Raw genomic sequence first — 26,519 nt, forward strand, 5'->3', positions numbered from 1 at the left:
TTTTTTCAATGATGTATAGCTGCAATTGATTATAATAATCTGCTGAGGCAGAAGGAGCAAAAGTTCAATAAATACAGTGAGAATCTGAGGACTCTTATTATCTCATGTCTTACATCTCCATGGAAGCTTAACATTTACTGGGAATTGTAAGACACAGGACTTGCTTTAGCTTAATAATAACTGCTTTTATCTCTTTAAATAAAAAAGCATTAGAAAGTAGCAACCTGGCCCAATACTCTGAGGTAGAGCAGTTTTTAATGTAGATGGCATAAAAGCCAAAAGAATTTTCATTGTTAAAGTACGTCATAGACTGCTAAAGAAACCAGATAGCTCTATTTACATTGGGGGTTTTTTTCCCATTAAAAAACCACCTCAAAATATACTTTTCTTCCATATGGAAAATTAAACCCACTATGCACAATAGTAATAGTAACTGCTTGGATGGTGTGTCCGTTGAAAACTGGTTAATGCTGCTGGAGTGACGAGACCTTAGCCTAATTATTTTTGAATGGCATGTGAATGCTGCAGGCACAGATGCCATTAGTAAAGGGCATTTGCTGTTGGGGAAAAAAAAAAAGAAAGAAAAGAAAAAAGAAATATCCCATGCCCACGAGAGTCCCCTGCATCAGCCAATGGGAAATTACCGTACATCATGACACCAGCCCTGCGGATTTATATCTTTTAGGGTGACATAGTATTGGCTGCTAGTATGGCTCTATGGGAGGGATCGCTGCCACTGTCTGTGGCTTCCTCTTCAGGTCCTTATTTGGTAGCTGTTGATAGAGCAAGTCTTTGAGCAGCTGAGCATCTTGACATACATTATTCATTAAATCCTGGTGTTCAGGAAATATGCATATCCCTAGCTCTTCAGAAATTTCTTCAGCTCGTACAATATGTCTCTTCGACGTTGCCTCTGAATGCTTGAAGTTTCACAAATGGCATTTATACAATCGGAAGACCACACGGTTGGATTTCATTTCAGTATGCCTCCTGTGCACACAGTTGCTGAGAACCTGAAGACCAGCAAAAAGAATTAGGAGAGGAAAGAAGGAATCTTTATTCTTGAAAGTCTTTTGCAGTGTCAGATAGCAAAGAACTGATTAGCTTAGATTGGTAGTATAGAAAAAAATCAAAAATGCCTGAGGCAAACTATTTACTCTCAGTTTCTTGGGGCTACATAAAGGTAGGATTTTGTTTTACCTTTTAAGAACTTTGAATTATGTCGCATGATTGCATGATCACTGGATAGCGTGACGATTTGTGGGTGATATGATTATCAGTAATTTGACATGAAGTAAAAAATCAGACAACAAGCCTTTGTTCAGCAAGAAGAATGAACTGCACAGTATAGTCTTTCTTAGAAACTGTGCTGGGACTTTTAAAATAATATTGCTTCAGTGAATGATTAGACCAAGTCTAAAGCCAAAGAAATTCAGAACAGTTCTGTTTTCTTTCAGCAAAAGGTTGCTACAAAACTGTATTTCTAGTCATTAAAAGGTTTAAAAAACTCCAAATACCTCGAAACTGAGATACTATACAATAGAAGAGAGCATGGGTAAAGAGGCTGAGGATAATGGGTGGATGCATGACTCATACTGGTTTTAATAGCTGAAGAAAGGTGAAATTATGAACAGTATGTTTCAACAGCATTTTTGGTAGCCTCTGTGTGTGTGACAGCTTGTTGATTAAAGCATTGGAAATTGCTGTCTTCTAATACTGATCTACACTGTTATGTGGAGCAGTGTGAACTAGCTTGAAATGGCAACACAGCTAGAAAATGGAATTAAATAAGGTTTATCTCTTATGGAAAAGTTTTGCATCAAGGAGTTAAATCAGTATGCCTGTCAACACACAGAACTGAAATCCACTTAATAGAAAACCACATTTGAGCTTTGGTGTATCCCTAAAAAACTATGTTTGTGCTAAAAAAAATGCTGCTGCTTTTATACTTTTGTAATTGTTATCAAGTGTGTAAAAAAACCAAAACAAAACATCCTGTGCTTGACATACAATAACTGTACCAAATCATCCTTCTTTAAAGAAATTCTGATTTCTCCTGAATGCATATGTTGAATTAAATTACTGAAAATAACACAAGCATTATATTTGCACAACTGAATCTCTTATGCTTTCTTTCATGAATACCTACTTTTACAATAGATACATCTCTTTTAAAATAGAAATGCAAAGCCTGATTATGTCCAATTATGAGTATTCTCAGCAAAGGCTGAATTGTTACAATATATTATCAAGGATTTTGATCAGCCATCTGTGAAGAAATTGAATCCTATTGTGCTAGATAGGTAGATTCCTTTCTTGTTTACCAAAACAATAAGATGAAATTACTTTGCATTTTAGCTAAAAGTGAGCTATTTATTGTAATTTACTAGAAAGTATTTCCTGCATTTCCAGGCAGCTTCTGTCATGTTCCTCCTTGCAAAATCGGAAAAATTCAATCACCAATTAAATAAAAAAAAGTTATCTCTTACTGTATAGCCTTTAGAATTGATAGACTATTTTTTGCTAATTGAAGTTTAGCAGAGACCATAGTAGCTGTAATTGAGTAGACATGGGGAAAAAATGTCCTTTGTACAGAGTGTCTATACTGTCTACAGATGATGGTTGTAGTTAAGAAGCTAAGTAGTGTTTGGGCACAATTTTATTACAGTGGTTTTTGAGTTCACATTATATAAATTAGAGAAAAAAGGTGAGAAGAGCAAAGATGATCTGGTTTTTATGATATTCAAACCAAATATTTAGAGTATTTATGAAATTCTGAAGATGGAAATATCTTATTCTCAGGGATCATTGTGTATGTTTATATCCCTTATTATACATATACTTGTGTATGCTTCAGGCTGTACTTTATCTCCTGTGAATTGTATTTTGCATAATGGGAATGTTTACCCCTGGTTTTTGTTGAGTATCTTTTCTTGAAAAAATGAGCACCACTATTACAATGCCAGCCTTAGAGATGCCTGCCTTTCTGTAGCTTATTATAAAATGAGTGCCTGACCTTGATATTAATTAAACCCACGGGCTTCCAGCCCCAGCCTTTAGCTACTGAGAATGCTGTTTATGTATCCAGAATGGTCCTAAAATCAAAGATAGCTCTGCATCAATAAGCAGTATAGACAGAAGCCTTATATTAATTTGTAAGGCTGACCTATTTTAAATTCCTTGTTTGTTTTATTGTAGAATACAAGGCTTTTCAAATCTAGTAAAATAAAATAGTTTATTCATTTTGAGATACAAACATATTTTAAAAATAACATCGGTAGATATTTTAGAAATAAAATATAGTTATGTAAGTTGATGGTTCCAACTGAATGTTCCATGGTTGTATTCTATTCATGTAAGATTTTAAAAATGTTACCTAGAAAAGAGGCAGCCTGAAAGGTTGAAACTGGGATCTGTTGCCATGTGGGTTTGGGAGCCAGTGCAATGGGAGTCTGCTGTTACTCTTGAGCATTTTTATTCCAGCCTGCGCTGGACTTGGAACTTGATAAATGCTCAAATTGAAGGACAGGCAGGATGGGGCTTTTTGGTCCGTGGACTGCCTTCTAGCCCTAGCTTCAACTTCAGTATTGGTGCCAAAGGCTGTGGTGGAGGCAGCCTCTTTACAGTCCTCAGGATGCAGCAGGTTTCTGTAGAGGAACAGAAAGCCTGCATGGAAGAGATCCTACTGCAACAGGGAGTCTATAGCAAGAGTGGTTCTGTGTGCTCCCTCTTGACACAACTAGCTGCTGGCCTCTTCTTTAATTAAGCTGTTTGTTATTGAGTCAAGAACTTTACACAAGAATTGTAAAATCTTCTCAAGTGTAAACAATAACCCCTATATTATAAAGCATGTGACCCAAACTTGTTCATGGACATGAATCAACTCCAGTTGGATCTTGGAGTTGATGTTTCTTTTTAACATGCATGCAAATTCTTCCCAAAAAAAGTATCAATGCTCTGGTCGCCATCTGGGAACATGGTTAGTCCAAAAGTTTGTCTATGTTTTTCTGTGTATCTTTGCTGACATCAGAAAAGTATCTTATTTTTCAAAAAACCCCCTCCATGTATGTTTATCCTGGGCTGACAGCAGTAATATAGATGTAGAGATCTGCACACACTGGGCTTCAGTCCAGAAAGACCTAAACTGCAGACCCGTTCTTGGGAGGTTAACACTATTTAGGAAATTGTTCTCAGTTCATTATCATCAATGTATGTACTTTTATTCTCATGTGTTACAGTTTTTGCTCTAGCAGGTTTCTTAGGTTTTTAAAGGGAGATAAAGGTGCACATCTACTTTTGCCACTTAAGGGACATTTTTAATGTTATTTGAATGCTCTACCTGTATTTGTGTTGAGGACGGTGCACCTTCTTTTCCCCCCACCCCCCTAATACCAGATGAGATTAAAATCTAAAATAAATAGAAACAAATGAAATTCTAAAAATTCTGCTTAAGGAAATTTTTCAGGGGTTTTTTTTTCGAAAAAAAATTTATGGCTCCATTGCTCTGATATCAGTAGTCAGCAGTGAAGAACTGTATTATTGACTTAATGCACATTTTATAGCCAGTCCATTTCCAGGGGGATTTTTTAAGGCTATAGTCAAGGACTGCAGTATTCCAAAGGGATGTATGTGTCATTTTTCCAATCTAACAATGCCTATTGGGATGTGGAAAAATATTTCTTTTTGATACAATATATGCATAGATCAGCCAAAAACCTCTGCTTCCTCCTCGTGCTGAGCTCACAATATCATAATTAAAGTTTATGGTTTAAATGTTTATTAATAACAGGAGTTTTGATCTTTATGATTTATTTTCGTGAACTGGGAAAATATATGGCATTCAGATTTTTAAGATTCTTATTCAAAATATTATCTTTAATATTTACAGCTGTTAGGAACAAGGTGGTTTCATGTCTTGTTTGACTTGTTTTGAATAATGTGCAAAGTGTTACTTCCAGGAGGAGAAATAATGAGACTGTGGAGTCTAGCCAAGTTTCAAGCACTTAGGGGTGTTTCTTGGATGAGTAAAACAGTGTTGGCTCATGGATGTAACCAACTTCTCTGGTTGGCAATACGATCTTGTGGGAGCCATGTGAGAGGCAAAATTTAATTATAAAGTAATTGTGCAGAGCTGTATAAATATGTGGATCTTTGGAACAGCAATTATGTATGGGTGCACTTGGGCCCAAATTAAATCTTTGAGAAATAGATAAAATCAGGAAAAAATAAGGGGGTAGAAATGGGGTTTGCTGTTTGATTGCTTTTTTCTTAGAAAAAGAATTTTTTTTTCCTCAAAAGGCAAGTTATTAAATAAATACAAGAGGTTTGAGTAACGTACAGATACAATGAAACAGAGTATAACCAATGAAAATGCCTGAACATCTTGATTGCTGTTTGTCTCTCATGTTTGATTTTTTTTAATGTTCTCAAAAAGCATTATTGTTCTGCATCAGAAACTGCTGTCTGCATATGGTCTTCAGCTTCATCTGATTCAATGGCAATGACGGTTTTAAGGCTTTGTCAGATAATTAGAAAATCAAAACAGTTCTCTAAACTCCTGCTTAGTCCAGAAGTTTTCAAAATAAATGTCAATTAAAGTCTTGGTCCTGTGGCGTCAGCAACATGTGAAAGAGTATGAGAAAATCATGCAGCTACAGTTCTTCAAAGCCAAAGGCATCTCCAATTAAATTTGCTCTCAGCAGGAGGGCCTTGAAGAGGCTGAGGGACTTGTTTTATGTACACCCATGTTCAGCAGTAACACAGACTGTTCTGCAGTTCTCATGCAGTTGTTTTCATGTTCTGCTGACTTGTGGGGGGATGGGAGGTGGGAAGACAAAGGTTTGCATCAGACTAGTGGGGAACATAGCATTAGAAAAGACTGTTATGTACCTTCCATTTGTGGACATTCGCATAACAAATACTGAGCTGAAAATTCTTAGAGAACATATGCTCCATAACTTGCATATGATTCCCAGTATTCAGTAACAAACTCCCCACCCACTGCTCGCAATTAAATTTGTTATTTGGAAAAAAAAATCCTTTCTATTTCCTGTGTGAGGTAGCTGCAAACAAACACTGATTTGTTCCTCTTTCAAAGCTGGGAAACTTTTAAGAAGAGTTCCTGAGCAGTACATACCAGTGGTGGCTAGAAGGTCTTCTTTTCCAAAGTGTGGAATATGACGCAATTAGTGTTGTCCTACAGTAAAAACAGCACCACCAAGTTGGGCATCATGTAGAAGGATTTACTAGGAAACAACCAGAGAGATGAGGATCTATTGAAGCTGGGATCCAGTGAACTAGCTAATTAAATTAAGGAAGAGAGAATATTGGCGTAGTAATGGATACACTGATGATGTGCCTAGAAGTTAATGGGGTTTCATCAACTCCTGACATTTTATTAATATTCCTGTAGGCAGTATTTAATTTGAAGCTTCAGTTTCTGGATGCCATCTGGAGACAAGCTATTCCATCAGATCTTCAGTTTTTGCCTTAAATAATACAGTTTCTCACCTTTTGTGAGAACAGAAGAAAAAGTGTGTAAGCATGACTTACATGTGTTAAAAGTTTCAAGACAGGCTTTTAAAAAAGGTCTCAGGATTTTTGTACCAGTCATTTTATTGCTTGGTAAACTTGGCTTGATTTTTCAACATATGACATTGGTGACAAACATTAGACATCGCCAGAGAGGTTGATACTGGCTTTGTCTGGAATGTATAGCTCTGTAGTTCTCATAGTATGTGTATGGTTCAAATTTTCAGACATGTGTTGAGCACTTGCTAGCACATGGCTGTATCTGTGATCAAAACTGAGCCTTTGGCTTGTGACTAAAGTAGGATTCAGTCTTTGTAGCTCTGGAACTTCCTGAGCTGATGACACATCAAGGTGGCAGGAAAATGCAGTGGCTAATGGTTAGAATGTTATATTAAAGGTAATTTTTGTTTGGGAAATGGTGAGCAATATGGTAATTGGTGGCTTACAAAGATATTGTGAAGAAAATAACAGCTTTCACTATGCAAGGCCACTTTGAAGAAATAGCTTTGATGATTCCAGCGGAATGGAAATGGGGTGGTTAATATTTACTCCAGTGGTTTATGTCCTTTGAAGAAGGAGAACTGGTAATTATAAATTACCAGTTTTCAACATAGAGGAATGTTTACATGTATATACTCTAAGGGTAGCTATTTCTTGATATAACAGATAGTCATGGCTGTGTGAACAAGGTAAAAGGTGATTCTGAAAGTGGCACAAATCATTTGGCTTTGTCAAGAGAAAAGATGACTGAGAAATCTAACAACAAAAGGAAAGGATGGCACAATAGGAGGCAAAATTCAATAGTGACAGATGCATGCTAATTTTCACTGGCAAGAGTTGTTTGAATTGTTGATAAGTACTGCTGACTTCTGTTTGTTGGTAATATCAAGGCAGAGCTATAGTCAATGAAAATGCATCTAAGACAGTGAGATCCGTATTATGTAATTAACCTGTCAAGCATAATACCACAGGATATCATTTCACCCTGGAGTCTAGAAGGAATCAAGAAAGGCTCAGTGATGAGTACCTAATTAATTATACATTTCACGGAATATTAATATCTGCTTCTATCCTATAGAGTGCCTAGAGTGAATAGCTAACTAAGAGGGAAATAGAAGGTGTTTCCACAGATGGGTGTTTTCTACCCCGATGTTTCTTAGAGATGCTTGCAGTTTTCTAAGCTAGTGGAATGGTCAAGTCATTGGACTGATTGAATATAATAATTTTAGGTCAGAGACAACAATACCTACCTCTTCTCATATTGGCTAGTATGAAACCAATATGATATTTTGATTGTTTGGAGCAACACTGTCAAACACTTTCGAGCAGATTAATGATGAGAAGTAAGATAGACTTGAAATGTTACCTAATGAATTGCAAAAAATGCGGAAATAGATTTATTTACAAATCCTAGGAGAAAACTAGTAGAGAACAGCTCCTACATAAATACATTTGTATATACTTTCCAAATTAAAGTTAAAAAATTGGAAAGACAAGATTATAACTTGTGTGTATACATGTCTTAGAGTTTTCAGTTACTAGTAGGACATTTTACCTTAGTCATTGAATCACTGTGGTGTATTTTAAAAGGTTAAGAATGACATTGTCCAATCCATGAATGAGTTGGTTGGGTACATTGTTGGTACATGTGGTTTCTGCTTTCACAATTGTCTTACTTGAGTATATATTTTTAATGCCATGTTCTTTCCCCAATCATAAATCGATTGCATTTTCTTATCCTAACTAAAGTACATCTTGATGTAACTAACTTTACACTTTTTTGTTTTCTTTTCCAGTTTAAAAGAATGCTCAACCGTGAGCTGACCCACCTCTCTGAAATGAGCAGGTCAGGCAATCAGGTCTCAGAATATATATCAAACACTTTCTTAGGTAAGACTATGAAGAGTTAACTTTCTTGCCTTTTGTGGGTTTTTTTATCTCTCTGGGCTGTGTTAGAGCTTCAAAGCAAGTAGCTTTCCATATTAACTTCTGCTTTTAGAAACTGTGCATTTAGCATATTGTCAGCATTTGTGCAGAGAGATCAGGTTAGATCCATTTCCTCATAGCTCAGTTAATTTGTGTATGTGATTTCCCTGTGTGTGTAATTACAGATAAATATTCATATACATATTACATGTACTATATTGCTGCCATATTAAGAAATTAATATAATGAATTATAGAAGATCACAGAGATCCACAGAATATTCTGAGTGGGAAGGGACTCACAAGGATCATCAAGTCCAGCTCTTAAGTGAACAACCGATACAGGAATCAAACCCACAACCCTGGCATTATTAGCACCATGCTCTAATCAACTGGGCTAATCTCAGAGTGGTAATTATATATATTTATATATTAAAGAGAATTCTCCCACTATATTTTCCTACCAGAATTACTGCAGAGGTTTCAGTATGCTAGAAGCACATAAGCACATGTAACCTCATAAAATCTCACAGCATGCAGTTAAGATATTTTGGTATTCCTGGCCTGCACATGCACAGTTAGATGTATATGACTAAATAAACATCTGAATAGACTTTTTCCAGGAAGATTTTTGCTGCTCAAGATCTTGGCATGCTGGGATGTGAGCATTAACAAAGGCCCAACACAATATTACAAAGAATATGGTTCCTTCACCATGGTTTTGGGTTTTTTCCCCTAAAATTCATGAAAATCAAGAAAACTTCATTCCATATTGTTGATTTTGAACATGAAGTTAAAGATACTGTACCAATCTCAAAACATGTTTTGGGCAAAACACCATTGGTTCATAAAGACTGTGTATAAAGAGAGGCACAGCCAAATACATCTAAATTAGGATAACAAGTGCTTTAAAAAGTGCCAGTCATATATGTTAAGATTCATCTTATTCTGTTTGAGATACCATAGCTTGTGCTTTCTGTGGCTTTTTTGAGAGAAGTGTGTTTTTTTTAAAGTACATTTTATCCTGTCACCCTGTCCAAAATGGATAGCTTAAATATTGCTTAAATATTTTCAAAATATGCAGTCTGTGTGTATAGGTTCAGCTGGCCCACGGTTTCAGTAGTGTGCCGAGTGCTGTGGCACAGCAGGGTTTCGACAGTGGGAGAGGGATAAGCCTCTGTCATGGAGAAGCAGTATTGCCCAGCTTCAGATGCCCTGAAAACCAGTGTACAGTTGCCTGAAAGGATGACCCACTTAGGCTGTGGAGACTGAGATGCCAGCTTCTGCTTGCTTTCACTTGAAAACTTAAGACTTACTTTGTCAGGGTAAAGAAATGCATCTGTCAGCCTTTTGCATGACATATCAGTCTTGTACAGAAAGAGGGCTGGAAAGGCAATCACTTCTAATTCACTGGACCATGGGTACTGTTTTCTGTCTGCATGAAAAATTAGATACCTAAAATTGTAGGTATAAGGCAGCACAATAGTGAAAACACCTCATCTACAGATGTATTGTTTAAATATTTTCAAAATATGCAGTCTGTGTGTATAGGTTCTGAACTTCTATGTAAAGAGAAAACAATCTCTCCATAGAAATATTTAATGAGTTTATTATCTAATTTATTTTTTTAACACATAACTTACCTCCTCAATAGCTACAAACTTTCTCACATTTGTAAGTTAGGAACACGTCACGAGAAAACAGGGTTTCCTGTTTTTCTTATTTAAAAAAAAACAAAACCAAAACCAAACTGTTTTCCTATAGGGCTATATGAAGGTAGGAAATGATTTAAAATGCCAAGAAATCTATTCTGTGAATGAGAATTAAGGTTCCTACATTGTGTATAATAATATGCAACGTTTTTCTTTTTCAGCATTATTAACCTGTTTTCTATGAATGGAAAATGTTTGAGAACCTGTCATTGAGCATAGCATAAACAGGTTCAGAATGGCAAGCTGTCTTTTCTGGATGTTCAGATGGGCACAGCCCCGTGTGCTCAAAGTTACAAAAGCAGAGGCAATCCCACTGAATTTCTCGGAAGATCTAAAGTCACTCAGACAGACTCTTCCTTTCACTTGAGTTAGTCTGACAGCTCATCTTACAAATCTCTGTTTGATGAGTCTAAACTTTGTGCATATGACCGAAACCATAAACATCAAAGCACAAATACAAGTCACAGCTCCTCATCTGTTGTCAGCTTTCACCAGATAAGGGCTGCCATGCTCCACCTCCACTTTTTCTCTTTATGAGGTGAAGTGTGACGGGGCAGTCGGGGGACTCAGTGCTGCAGGCTACAACCTGGTGACATTTCCATAGCCTCTTCTTCGCTGTGATTTGTTTGGAATTTGAGGTGTCCATTAAATGTATCTGCTAAAGAGTAATTAAAAAAAAAAAAAGGAAAAAAGAAAGTGAAGAAGCAAACACATAACAAGCTGGTAATTAGAAATTCACTTGCTAGCCTCATCTGGTTTCAAAGTCTGTATTGAAAATGAATATTGCAAAAAGGAAAAAAAGCACGTGTTCTAAAAAGCCCAATTTTTCTTATTTTCTATTCAAATTTTATTTTGGTTTAAGGTGATTTTTTTAGCTGTTTTGCCTCATCTCCTGTGTCAGAAACATGTTTTCTGGATTTTTGTGGTTTTACTGGTATATTCCTTGAGGTCTAGAAAAGGTGGAGGTACATTTCAGCAAAAAAAAAGATAATTTGAAGGGAGTCATTAAATTCTAGATTGAAATACAGCATGAATAAAAGGAACAAAAAATAATGCATGTTCCTAATAGTTTTGTCAGCAAAATCCTTCATTGCACTAACTTGGGTTTCTTTGAGGACCAAAGATGTCTGCAGTGCTCCACAGCCCCATACTGTTTTGCAGCAATCATGTGGTTGTTGCCTAAATATACTTTACTCTCAATTTAATTCATATTTAAAGTTTTTTCTGGAACATATGTTGATAAATTTTATTAAATGATGCTGCTGAAAGTGCTATGGAGGCAAAAGCCCACAGCAAAATACAGGGGTTTAGCAGACCACTCATCCTGCCATTATTATTGACTCTAGCTGGGAGGTGCAGAAACACTACATTGCTGGCATGAACAGCCAGCAATCCAAAATTCTTGTAGATGTGGCTGACAAAAGCCTTTCCAGTTTGTACAGTGTTAGTAGACAGGACCAGTCCACAAGTATTAAGTCCTTCGAGTCCTGAAAAGGTTTTCTAAAGGTTTACATGAGGACACACATGGACAATTTTTGAAATACAATTTCAGAAAATGTTTTTCCTGAAAAAAAGAAACAAAATTAATATTTCTTGCAAAATGGATTCCTTTTCAGTTGTAATAATGCTTCTATACTGAGATGACTGACCCTTCCTACAGCACTAGGGATATGGCAGAAGTGGTAATCAGGCAGTCACAAGTTGCTTTTAAAGCCAGTTCAGAAATAATGAGGCAATTTGAGTAAAAGAGACCTGCTTGTACTGAAGTATAGGTCTATATTTAACTTTTCATGGGTTTACTGATCTTGATAGAAAGAGTCTATTGCAAAATCTTAAAAGAAGTTTTTCTAAGAATTAAGAAGTCCATAAGATGGAACTCAACAGGGATTTTTGTAGTATTTATAATTATTTTATAAATTATTCTCTTTTTATTCATTCTTTTGAAGACAAGCAACATGAAGTTGAAATCCCTTCTCCGACACAGAAAGAGAAAGAGAAAAAGAAGAGGCCAATGTCCCAGATCAGTGGAGTCAAAAAGCTCATGCACAGCTCCAGCCTAACTAATTCCAGTATTCCCAGGTTTGGAGTTAAAACAGAACAAGAAGATGTCCTTGCCAAGGTAGACAATATATAAATTCTTGAATTTAAACCATTAAATTTAAACAGTATGGACTTTTCAGTATTACTCCATCCTCTGCTTATAAACATTGATTTCAAACTGCAGCACCAAGCACTGCTCTCACTTGAAATAATCCAAATTTCTTGAAGTGGCAGAATAGCTAGTAAAATCAGAATCTGACCATACGGGTTAATTTCAGCGTAAAGACAATTTCATGTGGAGATGGAATGTAAATTAGCATTTGTGTATGCATTAATAAAGCTGCCTATTCTTAAATAGTATCTGAAGATTGAAGGCTAAATGTATTATATAATGTCACAGGAGTGAAAATGTATAGATAGCAACCTTATTTTTTAAAAATGCAGAAGTATATATAGCAGTAGAGCTATCCTTCCTATTTTTAGCTGTATCATTTTAGGTACATCCTTTGTGTTATTTTTTCAATGAAACGTCTTATTATTTTTTGCACCAGCAGCTAACTGCTTGGCAATAATAGAAAATTGGTATAAAGGGATTTTTGATCGAGTTTCGCATTTTAAAATATGCCTGTCCTAACATTTTCAGGAATCTTATTTGAAGAGTGTTTCTGAGAACCAGGGAGAGAGCAGCAGAATTGCAGCATCTCTGGAGGTTTTCTCTTCACTGAACCTTTTTGTCAATGGACAGTGAGATAGCAAAGTATGTCAGTTAAACTCATTCAAGATACTGTAGAATTTTTCCCTCTGGAGTAATCCACTTAAGAGGCAGTCTTTCCTTCTTAGAGAATTAAAATCTGAAAAATTGGTAGATGTAAATTCTGATGTTGCAAGATTAGTAGCAGCTGCAGAGTTTAGCCCTTCCAGAGTTTAGCGTGTAACTTTCACAGTGGCCAGGTTTGAAGAAGTTCTGTGTTTGTAATTGTTTCTCTCAAAAATTGCTGGAATTTCTGTGTTAGGTTTCAACCTGTTTATTGCTTGATTCAACTCTAGGAACTTGAAGATTTGAACAAGTGGGGCCTTCAGGTTTTCAGAGTAGCAGAGTTATCTGGAAACAGACCTTTGACTGTCATCATGCACACTATTTTTCAGGCAAGTAGGAGTAGTCATGCTGCTTTTTTCTTATCTTGGAGACTGTTCTGTGCTTTGAAATCTAATTTTTTCCTTACTTTTATAGGAGAGGGACTTGTTAAAAACTTTTAAGATTCCAGTAGATACTTTAATAACTTACTTGATGACCCTGGAGGACCATTACCATGCAGATGTGGCATACCATAATAACATACATGCTGCAGACGTTGTTCAGTCAACCCATGTCCTACTATCAACCCCAGCATTAGAGGTAAACTACACTGAAGAGGAGAAGTGGCAGTCATGAGAGAAGGGGATGCACTGAGAGTCTTCTAAACTATATGTTAAAGATCTTGGTTTCTGCAATGTTTTTTAAAGAAATCTTAGTATTTCTTTAATAAATTCTGTTCTTTTAAAGATATTTTGTGAGTATCAAAGCTGCATGTAAATATCGTGCAGAAAATATCACATCTTTTCATTCTAAATCATGCAGACTTGTGCAGTCATAACCTTTTTTGTTGTAACACAATGCATATCTTCTTTCCACCATCTTATTATTTATACTACATCCTGTTCTGTTGTTATTTCCCATGTGGGATTGTATCTAACCACAGTAAGTGGAATTTCTTAGGAAAGTTAGTGATAAAATGGTGTTCTCTCAAGGGCCTTTTGGGTTTTGGTAGGTGAGGTTTTGGGGGGAGTGGGATTTTAATGTTTTTTTTCTTTTGTTCTGCATGTTTATTCTGATCCTGAAAGACTACTTTTGTATTTACTTCTAAGACAGATTGGAACATGTGCTAAATTTTCACTGGACTATGTCTTTTTTTACCCCCTCATAAATATTTCAAAATTAATTAGGGAAAAAATTAATCTCTTCTTTTCGTAGTAATTGTCTTCTTGAAAGTTCTTAAATCTCTGAAGTAGAAAGATGTGGAAGATGGTGATTTTCCCTCTTTTAAGCACAGTTCAGGGATTAACATAGCAAGCATGGATATATCCCAGCAAACTGTTGGAAAAATTCAGGAAAAGCAAGCAGTAGAAATTTTACTAGTTCAAAAGGATTTACCTTCATTGTCAAGAAGGGCTGCATTTTTACTGTTTCCTATAATGATCAATGTTTCATGTTACTGAATACATCTGGTTTACCTTCTTCTTAAAAAAAGGGTTATAAGTGGACCTTGAGACTGTTGGCAGGTTTTGATCCTCAAAGACTTGGAAATCTCTTGAGAAAGATTTTCTTGCTCTCAAGAAGACAGATCAGATAATGTTCTTAGAATACCACTGGCTTCACCACACAGCTGAACTAGTCATCGGTAAAATTTTGGGGTTTTTTTTCAGATCGGGTTTTTTTTCATGGCATCTTCTCAGCAGAGTTTTAGCCGGTGAAATGGCAATGTCTGCCCAGTGCCACTGCTGGTCTGTGCACTTCCAAGCTGTCCTTGGTCAATTGTGAAAGCAATGGCATCACATGTGTGCTTCTGACAACAGGACACTGGGCTCAGTGACATTCCAGGTCCATTGCCATCCTCTTTTCCTATCTTCCTGATAATCTCATACAGATGGAAAATCAGTAAATGCTAAGTGAGATGTTGTGTAGTCTGTTGCTATTTCCTTTATCATTGGTTGGGAGATATGCATCTTTCCAGTACAGGACAATACACAGGAGTCAAGCTGAAATATTTAATTTGTGCTATAGGCTAGAAACCTGTACTTAATTGTCTAATAAAGGTGGATTTATTCACTGACTGAAGCTGAAAATACTTCAGTTGTGACAGAATTTAGTGATGCTGTCTGTATGAAGTACAGATCACTTTACTGTGGCCAAACTTGAAATATTTATGAAATTCTATATAATTGGTGATTTTACAAAAGGTTTTGATAGCTTATGTGTAAGGTCTCTAGAGATCATGGTATATTTCAAATGTGTTTTGCTTGTTCCAATCCAGATTCAAAGCAGACTCTTTTTCATTGAAAAGATGTTTTCACTGATTAGTGATTGTCATTTCTGTTTCATGATATTCTAGGCAGTCTTCACTGATTTGGAGATTCTTGCAGCAATTTTTGCCAGCGCAATACATGATGTAGATCATCCTGGGGTTTCAAACCAGTTTCTTATCAACACAAGTAAGTTTGATGTTCAGTGGTTTTCTCAAAAATTTGCTGCAATAGCACCTGAAAAATACAGTTCATTCCTTGTTTGCTTCTCTCTCTAACTTTTCTCAGTAGATAGATGTTTATATTTTAAACCTGATACTACTTTGCATTTTTTGCAACTTTAGAAATAATTTACATAGTACTCTCTAGCAAGAATTACTGAAGTATGAACTATAAACCTGGCATTGTTTCAATGTATTGCATGTTGTCTCTCCTGGAAATATAGCTGATTTATGTTAAATAAATAAATGAGGAGAAAAATGAAGGAAGATTAAAAAAAAAAAAAGGAAGACAAGAGTTTATGTGTTCATATTAGAAACATATGATATGACCAAGGATAGAAATTCAGAAAGCAGAAAAGAGGTTTCTTTTTAGCAAACAGACTGTCAGGCCCATCTCTCTCTGCCTGGATCCTGTACTTGGCTTTTGATCTCTCATGCCTTGTGGACTGAATTTCCTCAGCCTGTCTCTGTGGCTTTGATAAACCTGTTTGGTTTTTTCTGACCCTAATGTCATCTCCAAATTTGAAACCCAGTGTACTTCTATATTTCTCAGGGCTGTTGTCTGCAGCATTGCTAAACCTCTGTCCTCTCCTTATTCTTCTACTGAAAGAAAAACACTGCTAACTTTATTGAATCTAATCATGACATATTTACTGGTTTGTTGCCCCAGTGTAACCTGCTTGGATTTCATTGACTTGTGTCACTATTATCAGTGGGTAGCACTTTGTAGGTCAGTACAAGTTCCATCATACTATGTTATTTCTTTTGCTGACAACTTCTTTTATGATAACTGACCCAGAAGTACAGAGTTAAAATAACACTAATAAACCAAGCACAGAAGAAGAAAAAGCAAAAGAAATGGAAACATACCTAGGGTTGTGTATTTGACCCACCTGGTTGCACATTTATAGATACTGTCACTTCTGCACATGGGTGAATCTATTTCACAGGTGCTAAAATAGAATGACCCCAAATCAGCAGCAGAGTTTGAAGGGAGCTCCTCCTCTGACTCATTGCTGCTGTAGATTTGAATGAGACATTCACTTCAGTTTAGTCTCCACCTAGTTTCGTTTGTCTCAATGGCCTAAAGGCCACTCTATAATGAAATTCAATTTGATGACTCATCTGCATAGAAGAGGATTAGGATTGACTCTGGATTTTTTGTGCTTTACTGGGGACCAGTACAGTTCAGCAGTGTAGTATAGGCAGAGAGTGAATCAAGCTTTGTTCAAAAAAGAGTGTATAATACCTGAATTCTTAAGAGTGGGCATATGTAAGTAAAGTTTTACTTTGTTTGTTTAATCAGAAATTGAGTACCAGTATATACTGCTGGCTCCAAGGTTCTACGAGGAAACCAATGAATTGTTCAAGTTTAAGAGGGATAACTGTCTAGTTGAAGGGATGAGTGGTGGTGCTTAAACCTTTCACTTCTAGTTAGACAGATTGAAATTCAGCTAATACAGGAGTCATTCTCATGCTGATAATTACCAGCTTAGAAAATATGTCTTTTCTCAATTCAGCTTTTGATAAAGGAGGCTTACGTGTCAGTCAAGTAACAGCACTAATTGAAACTGCTGTTGCAAGGCTGAAAGAAACAGAGAGATTTTGTTCCTTTAAAATTGTTCTGTATACAGGGAAGAAACTGCAGGGACAAAGACAGAAAAAGATCATCTAATGCTGGTTTCTCAAATCCAAAATTTTCCTAACCTCTAGAAGATAATTTGCTTCCATCTAATTTTGTTTTCCAGTGAACCGTACAATGTATTAACATTTCACTAAGCATAAGAATACATTTGGAAAAAACCATAATAGATTTAGTTACTTAGAGTATATACATATTTGCCATGTTTTTGTCTTATTCTTTATAATTAGTCTTGTGATTTTTATGAATATTGTTTTCCTATTTAAAGTCTATTACACAATTGTCAACGAAACTGATACCTTTTGAATGCTATTAAAGAACAAACAAATATGAAGTATATTAGCATCAGAGGAGATGCTTATTTTACCACTGTAACTCTGTCCTTGCTGAAAAATATTCTTGAATCTTATAGTGTGTTACAGATGTTACTCAGGGGGAACTTTTGTCCATTTTCACATCCATTTTGAAGTTGAGTACATTTTAGCTGTGTCTGTAGCTCCAGCTCTTCCAAAGCATTTTGGCAAAGTGGAGTGTTTTGCAGTTGCAGCTCATCAGAAGGCTGTTTGAAAGGAAAATAAACTAGTGCCTGTTTTCTGTGTAAGAAAAACAAGTATGAAAGCTTTGTGTATGTTCTGTGAAAGATGAGAGAGAGATAGATCATTTGCAAACTTGCTTTCTTTCTACTTCTGCTGTTATGGTTTTGCTGCCTTTGGGATAAGGAAAGTAAGAGGAAGTCTTTCCTGATTCGATGGATTGTTTTATTCAAAACAGGAGAGGAAGACAGCCGGAGAATAGATAATGAGATTAATGAAATCTGAAGATCAAAGCTTTTAGAGGCCTCCTATTGAACCAGAGGCATTTTAAAACATAAAATCATTTTCTGCTGTAAAAGAAGAAAAGAGGACAAAGAGTGGAATAGACTGATGTATGTTTAGACTTAGGCTAGAACAGCTGTAATAAATAGAAGATAATATAGCATGTGAAAAGTATGATTCCATAAAAAGTATTTGAGTTTTTTGGGATAGATATATTTACAAGCTGTATCTTAAAGCATATGCAAGCTGACTGTGCAGTATTCCTGCGTAAAAGTTAAAGCTGTGCAGAAAGTTTGGTAACTGCTTTGATTAGACAGAGCTGCCTGTTCAGCAGGCCTAAGCTGATCTTACAGGTGTGCCTCAGCACAGACATGGCTGGGAAAGTGTGTGTTATTCTCACAGCCATATGGAGTGACTGAGTAAAGAATGATTCCATTGGAGAAGGCAGCATTACAGACAACATCAAGCACTGACCACGCTCAAGCATGAAGCAGCAGGCAAGGCCACTGCTTGCAGTTTCACACCACATGACATTATGTGGAAAAGACAGAAGCATAGCTGTTACCATCCTACCAGCCTTCAGTTGTCATGAACTAATGACTGTAAGCCTAGTTCACCAGGCATCTGAGTGTCTTAGATAACTGCAGAAAGACATGATTTGAAAACCAAGAAGTGTGCTCTCTGCAGCAGACCTGCAGAAAAGCCTCAGCTGTGTATTCTCCAGTCAGAGTGCTGGACAGCTGAAACTTTTCTAACAATAGAATTTTAGGTGTTGTGATGGAGAGAGGCATGAGAAGACAACACATCAGAGTGTGTTTTAGTTGAGTTGTGTTTATGCATATATTATGCATATAATATTTTCTAAGTTACCTCATGCAGATATGAAAATGTATCCTGAAAATTACCTTCCTTATATTTTTTCTAACTTGCCACTACAGGTACGTGTACATGCATCATTACAAAGCCTTTTCTTTGTTTTCCTCAACATACTTTGGCTTGACCTAGTAAGATATTCAGTCAATAATCTGTAACTTTCAGGGCTGTTACTAAAAGTTTATTTGTAGATCTTGTTATGAATGAATTTGAAAAAGGTCTTAAGGTTTGGTAGAAGCACAGCCTTTAGTAACGTTCTGCCCTGCAATTGTTATTGCAGATTCTGAACTCGCCTTGATGTACAATGACTCATCAGTACTGGAGAATCATCACTTAGCTGTGGGTTTCAAGCTGCTGCAGGAAGAAAATTGTGATATTTTCCAGAATTTGACCAAAAAACAGAGACAATCATTGAGGAAAATGGTCATTGACATTGTGAGTTTTTTTTGAGTTTGATCTTCCACAGAGCTAGCACACTGAATAATAAAGCACAGAAGCATTTTATGATAAATTACATGTGATCAGGCCTGTAAACAATGAAGTGAAAGTTTGAAGTTTTCTCATGTCTTACCCAAACATGAATAGTGTGTTCTTTTAAGTTTTAGTAACTGTCCATGCATTTTTAGAAAGTAAACACTTCTGTTTCAAGCTGGTTTTGTACTGACATGTATACCATTCTACCATCAGTTAGAAATTTGCTACTGAATTAATAAGGAATTTGGGCTGATCTGATCATTCTGAACAATGCTGAACAATGATTTTGTCCTATTTTTAAAATAACTGAAATGAGAACCTACTATTATGAACATACAGGACTCGTGCTTATATCATGTATTCAGAAATAGGAGCTATGGGTTCCTTCCAAGACTGTTGATTTATATGTTCAAATACTTTTTTAAAAACCCCAGTAGAATCATTTACATAGTGTTCGTTTTTTGTTTGTTTTTTTCTAGGTTCTTGCAACAGATATGTCTAAGCATATGAATCTACTGGCTGATTTAAAAACTATGGTTGAAACGAAAAAAGTGACCAGTTCTGGTGTCCTGCTTCTTGATAACTATTCAGACAGGATTCAGGTAAGGAAATTCATCTGAAAATGGTCACTTGCATTACGTACTTTATAACATTGTTCTCCCCATTCTCCAGCACAGATTAGAGCTGTCTGTTTCACACCATAACCTGCTACTTCCCTCTGTTTCTTTCCTGGTCTAAGTGACATGGTCCAAGTTACTCTCTGGGAGACTAATGAAGTGCTAGAGTAGTTCTGGACTAAATGAGGCTTTGCCCTTCCTTTCAAATTGTCAAAAAGTGATTCTCTTTCTGACAAGGATTTTGTGACCTTTATAGCGGCAGAAGCAGCAGAAGCCAGGTAATTCATGGATATTGCTACAAGTATGAAAATCACACAAGCACATAAGTTTTTGCTGTTTAGAATAAATCTTGCTTTACATGTATTTTCAAGGTTTTGTTTTAGAGTCACCAGAAATGTATAAAAAAGGAGCTGCTCTTCTTCAGGGTAATAACACCACAGGTGTTCAATCTATTCCAGGTTCTTCAGAATATGGTGCACTGTGCAGATCTGAGCAATCCTACCAAGCCACTCCATCTCTACCGCCAATGGACAGACAGAATAATGGAGGAATTTTTCCGTCAGGGAGACCGGGAAAGAGAGAGGGGAATGGAGATAAGTCCCATGTGTGATAAGCACAATGCATCTGTGGAAAAATCACAGGTAATTGATTTGACAAGGTAGTTCAACCTTTTAGAAGAAAAGGATGGTACACAGTCATATTTTGAATAATTTCTGAATTTCCTTTTCTTCCTCTGAGTTAATTAATTCAGCTCTTCAGTAGTAAGTGAGGCAATCTGAGACCTTTACTGTGAAAACATAGTACATGGCAGTATGCTTGCTGAAGGGATTCCATCACTGTCCTGACCTGAAAAGCAGCATACATGCCAAAAGAGATTACTGTACAGCTGATTAGGGTTTCCTTCAAAATCAGAATTAAATATAAAGCAGGTATTTGGCTCACTAGATGCAGTGGAGTTGTTTGTAATGAGCAGTTCACTTGAAAACAAATCCTTTCCATGCGCTTATCCAATATCCTGAATCAGACTTCTGAAAAGTAAAAGACCTTATCTATTACATAAACTAGTATGGTTTCTTTTCAGCCACCTTTAAGGTATCTTTTGTCTCTTACTAGCATAATATTTCTCATAACTGCCATGACTTATTCATTTCTCTGTGAATAATCATATTCTTGTATTATTTGCAACAGGTGGGATTTATAGATTACATTGTTCATCCTTTGTGGGAGACATGGGCAGATCTTGTTCACCCAGATGCCCAGGATATCTTAGATACACTGGAGGACAATCGAGAATGGTACCAGAGCACAATCCCTCGAAGTCCCTCTCCTGCACCTGAAGAAAAGGAGGAGGGAAAGCAGGGTCAACCTGAAAAATTCCAGTTTGAACTAACACTAGAGGAAGACGGTGAGTCAGACACTGAAAAGGACAGTGGAAGTCAAGTAGAAGAAGACACCAGCTTCAGTGACTCCAAGACTCTTTGCACCCAGGATTCAGAATCCACTGAAATTCCTCTTGATGAGCAAGTAGGGGAAGAAGTAGAAGAGGAGGAGAACCAAACAGCAGAGCCTTGTGTGGTAGAAGAACATTCTCCTGACACATAACAATGAAAACACACTCTCTTTCTCTCCTGCTCTCTCCCTTTCTTTCCCTCTTTCTCTCTCTTTTTTTTTTCTTTTTTTTTTTTATGGGGGGGGGAGAGGGGAGGATTTTGGTTTTGTTTTGGATTTTTTATTTTTATTTTTTTAAATTTAGGTAATGATTTCCAAAGTATATGTCACATACTAAACCATGGTCAGAACTTGGTGTTACCTGCCAGAAGGATTGTTGATCAAAACTGATGTTGATGACTCAGTTTGGCACTCAGGAATATTGTAACCAGAATTTTCACCTCCACGGTGTCAGAAAGGAGGGGGAGAACATCCATTAGTTACATTTTAATAAGGTCTCTATTTGGCAGATTCCATTAAATAAAGCAAATGCTTTCAGAGGCGTACCACCTGCCAAACGAATGTTGGTGTGCTTTGATAGTTTTTGAATTCATTGTATTGTATTGTAAGGTATTGGATAATAGATAGATTAATGTAGAGGAAACAGAAAAAACATTGAGGTTCCTACTGGAAAACAAATTCACAAAAATAAAGGGACACAACATGATTCTGTTACCAACAGGAAGATAAGCTGTGAAAATTGCATAGTTTTCTGATTTCTAATCTGAGACATAACTGAAAAAAGTGTGACCCAGTGGGTTGCACTAACCTCTCCATTTTGTATAATATGTGAAACAGAGATCTTTTTTAGAGCTTACTTTTTATTAAATATGCCGAGGTATTATATTTAAAAAAAAAAAACAATTTTCATCTGCCACTGATTTTTTTTTTTCCAAAGAGTTACTTACAAGTTTTCAGTACAAATCTGTGCTACACTGGATAATACTTCTAGGTTTTTTTTCTTTAATTCCTTTTTCTTTTATTTTTTTGGCACCTTAGAATGTCATGGTAATATTGAGCTGTAAAAGTCTATTATTTTATATATTCATGAGTTCCATGAATATTTTTTGTGTTACATAAAACTTTTTCAGTATGATAGCTTTTTTCGTTTATTTGTTTTTTCACCACAATTTTCCCAAATGTGTTAGTGGATTTATATAGTGCTTTTGCCCTCATAGTGGCCTGATCCTGCCAACTCTGTCTTACTACAAGAAGTGGTCCCAGTGATACCAGCTAGGACCACTAACACTAGGATTTACAGGACCAGAGCCTGTAAAAACAGTAATGAATTGTCATCAGTAAAAAAGCAGCTCTTTTGCTATTCTAATAACAATTGTTCCTCTGAAACATGGTTTTTCAGACTACTTTTGCCTGGGAGCTATAGACTGCTAAATCAGAACAGACTGATACAACGTATGAAATATTTGTTCTGCTGAAAAAAAGCATTAGTGTAGTATCTCCAACTTAAGACTCCCAGTAACTTTTAATCTGGGTAGCTATCTAGTTAAACCATTTGCTAATCTGAGAGGTGTACAACATAAAAATAATGAGTAGTGTTATTTTTTCATGTCTTTGTTGCAAGAAGAGCCAGGCCAGTCTTGTCTTTTTATATTATTAAGTAAGTGAGCAGTGCATCATGAGAGTTGTAGTTTACTCCATATTATTTCAATCTTAGATCTTTTCATCCTTTTCCCTGCTTGTGCTAAGGGAATCCTGCCTTTCAGTTTGATTGGTACTGAAGGCTACCATAACTTGGAAAGCTAAAGGGAGGTAGGAGTTCATATTTGTCATTTTTCAGTCTTTTTGTTTGGTCATATGAAAGAAGAGATTTTATTTCCTCCTCTTTAGTCATCATTAGAATTGTAGTTTTGAGTGTAGAAGATGGGAAATAGTTTCCTAGGGAGGCTAGCAGACTCCCACACTCTAAAATTCTGTTAAAATGACAATATCAAGATAATTTCTTAATAAAAGGTGATAGCAGCAGCCATTATTTTCCTTTTGGATTTTTTTGGTAGCAAATTTGCAGCTATGAATACAGGTACTTTTAAATTACCAGAGATCTAGAATAAAAGCCTGTTTAAAAATAATTGGCTAATAGTTCAACTTTTAAATGCATTTTGCATTCTTCTATATCCACGTCATAATTTTCTTTACCATTAGCCCTCACAGGGCCTTAGCACAGAAGATGCAGAAGGAGTAAAAGAATGAAGATAACTCATGGGGTTTTTTATGTTTTGCCTTTTTTTTTTTTTTGATTCTTTTTTTTTCATCATTTCTTGCTGACCCTGATCCATCTAAAAGTCCTTTTAGCCCCCAAGAGTGCCTGGAACCTCAGTAGTGGAAAAGCAATATAAATTCCAGAATAACCAGTAGGACCTGGAAAGTTTTGTTTCTGCACTAATTGAAAGTAAATGAACATAAACCCACATTGTGAGATATACACCTGTACATGTGGACAATCAAATCATAGAAAATGATACCATTTCTTAGAGTTGGGGATATAATGCACTGTACAATCTTTTTTTTCCTCTGTTGCCAAAGTGTGTTTTAGCATTGTACACTGCTTTAAAACAATACCATTTATAAGTGGCTTTATGTGTTGTGAATATTTTTGCCATTAAAAAATGCAGTGAGTGGATATTGAGTGGGAGGAAAAAAGAAAAATCACCTTGTTTATAACAGTACACTTTAGCTTGCAAGTTGCTGTACTCAGTAATGCTGTATTTAAATTCTTAAATTGTTTTGTGTCATTAAAAAATGATAATGAAAGAATATCGATAGAACAAATAGCATTCAGAAAAAAAAACTTGAATGAAATGGATTTTATAGAAAGCTTTGACAGTTCTTTTGAAACACATTATTTATTTTTTGTGCCATTCATTTTTCTCACCAAATGACCTTACCTGTAATACAGTCTTGTTTGTCTCTGTTTACAACCATGTATTTATTGTAATGTACATACTGTAATGTTAATTGTAAATTATCAGTTCTTATTATAACATCATCCTTGTCAGGGTGGTGTTGCTGTATCTGGAAACTCTTGGTGAGAGAATGACTATTGTGTATACATATTCCTTGTACATTTCTTCTCCTGTAATATATTCAGTGTCACCATAGAGCTCATTTATGGAAGATTTGAGAAAAGTATAAAATACATAAAGATATATTGATTAAAAAAGCTGCAGGTCTTTGGTCCCAGGGCTGTGCCTTAACTTTAAACAATATTTTCTTGTTTAGCTGCATTTGAAAGTAAGGTAGCCTTGGGGCTAGGGCTGGGCATTTCTACCATATTTTTAGTTGCTAACTGATGGGGGATACTCTTACGAGCTAATATGCGTAATACTACAATAAACTTTCATTCTTGACCCTGCTGGAAGTTCAAGCTTTTGCAGACTTCTGGTAATGTAATTGTATTGTCTCTGAATATCTTTTTACAGCCTGTAATTGGGGATTATTTCAGCCATTTTTTGCTCCTAAAAAAGATAAATAATTGATGCTGCATTTCAGTGCTGAAATGCACTGAAACAGCTTTGGAAAGCATCTCTAATAAACATTTGATTTTAATGCATATTGTGAAATGGAATGATCAGAATTAAGAGGGTGTAACTCATACACTTTTACAATTGTCTGTAATGTTTCTTCTTTAGTAGCACAAATGATCACTGTATAAGTAGAATCCATAGTAGGATATACAACTTCAGTCTTGGAAATGCTTTCCAATATTAGTGTTACAAGTAGCCAAAGTTTATTTTATATAGGTGTAGCTAAAGCTTTGTGCAGATGTGTGTAGCATAGTGCACTAGCTCTACAGAAGAGCAGTAAACTGTTAGATGTTTTAATAACACTACTATTAGGTTTGCAGGTTGGACTGAGCAACTCTTGCTGTTTGACTTGTCACATTGCTCCAGACAACTCAGAGCTGGTATCATTGAATTTGCCAGAGTGAGGTAAATACCTCTTCTCCATTCCAGTGATGCCCAGCCCTTGTAACTTGCGACTTATTCATGAAAGGAGAGATTCTTTTCCAAGAAAAACCAGAATCTCCTTTTTGACACAAACTGTAGATTTTAGCAGCCCTGGCCCAAAGGAATTCGAATGCTTTTGTTTTATATAGTCTAAAAGGGACTCTACAACAACAGATATCCTGAACAATTTCTTGTTACTGTTTTAATTCGGTATTTTCTTTGGGGATGTCTTGAGAGTGGCAACTTGTGTGAACATTGCACATGGCTATTCTTTCACTGGTTTCTTAGCCTCTCTTACAGCCTATGGGTTAGTACTGTACATCGATACCTTCATATGAAATTTTATATGCAATGGAAATAAAAGCATGTCTTGATTCTGCCTAGTTACTGTATCTGATTTTTTTTTAAAGTTAACTTTTTTTACATGAATCCCATAGTTTTGACAGCTTAAAAGAAAACATATTTCCAGAATAATTTGATTACCGTATTTTGTCAGAATAGTGTTTCACATAGATAATACAAAATAAACTTGAGCAAATCAGAAAAGTCAATCAAATACGGTATTTCTTAGGGAGCCTAATATACAAAGGTGTGATATATAGTTACACTGGAAAGGCATACAATCTTGGTTTTCAGGAAATTTTACCAGTGACTTAAGTGGTTTAAAGAAACTAGATGTCTAGAGATTGTCTAGATGAGCAATACACTGGGATACCATATAGAAACTAAACCAAACCAAACCAATAAAAAAGTACCACAAACATTGTCACAATCTCTGTTCCAAATGGGTGATAAAAAGAAATTGCTCTTAAAAATAAAATTCATAGTGTTTTCTTGAGGAAGGAGTCACTCTTAATGTGAGTCCAATTCTTAAACTGGCTTTCAGGCACCTTTTAGGTGCCTGGCTTTCAGGATCAGTGCGAAGTTTTGTGGGACTCTTTGCTTAACTGAAAATAGTTTCTTGTTGAATAAAAAAAAATCTATGTTCATGTTTTTCTTAAGTCTCTTAATCCTTCTTTGGATTTAGGAGTAGTTTGCAAGGAGAAGGAATTCTTATGACTCCTTTTTAATCACACCTTTGTGTCAGAAAATGCTGGCAAGTACTGTGTGGGGTAGATGAAGGGTGCTGCGGTGGGTGGATAAATTAGATGGTGTC

At 36.0% G+C, this 26,519-nt stretch overlaps 1 protein-coding gene across 8 annotated transcripts in view; it reads left to right on the forward strand.

Moving 5' to 3' along the window:
• Positions 1 to 25,746, forward strand: part of PDE4D (phosphodiesterase 4D) — a 551,221-nt gene extending 525,475 nt beyond the window's left edge. For 7 of the 8 annotated variants that reach the window (XM_042028299.1, XM_042028298.1, XM_042028303.1 and 4 more), the window contains 9 exons: positions 8,328 to 8,421; positions 12,115 to 12,287; positions 13,256 to 13,354; positions 13,440 to 13,604; positions 15,358 to 15,457; positions 19,100 to 19,254; positions 19,773 to 19,895; positions 20,369 to 20,551; positions 21,099 to 25,746. In XM_042028299.1, coding sequence (XP_041884233.1) covers positions 8,328 to 8,421; positions 12,115 to 12,287; positions 13,256 to 13,354; positions 13,440 to 13,604; positions 15,358 to 15,457; positions 19,100 to 19,254; positions 19,773 to 19,895; positions 20,369 to 20,551; positions 21,099 to 21,512 — 1,506 coding nt within the window. In that variant the 3' untranslated portion in view covers positions 21,513 to 25,746. Of the gene's footprint in view, positions 1 to 173; positions 1,184 to 8,327; positions 8,422 to 12,114; positions 12,288 to 13,255; positions 13,355 to 13,439; positions 13,605 to 15,357; positions 15,458 to 19,099; positions 19,255 to 19,772; positions 19,896 to 20,368; positions 20,552 to 21,098 lie in introns of those variants that run through there. The other variant, XM_042028305.1, reaches the window with a different exon arrangement.
• The last annotated feature ends 773 nt before the right edge of the window (positions 25,747 to 26,519 follow it).

This window comes from Corvus kubaryi, unplaced genomic scaffold, assembly GCF_017639235.1.
Source record: "Corvus kubaryi isolate FWS band 111438036 unplaced genomic scaffold, C.kubaryi_AGA036_p1.0 37308, whole genome shotgun sequence".
Lineage (NCBI taxonomy): Eukaryota > Metazoa > Chordata > Aves > Passeriformes > Corvidae > Corvus > Corvus kubaryi.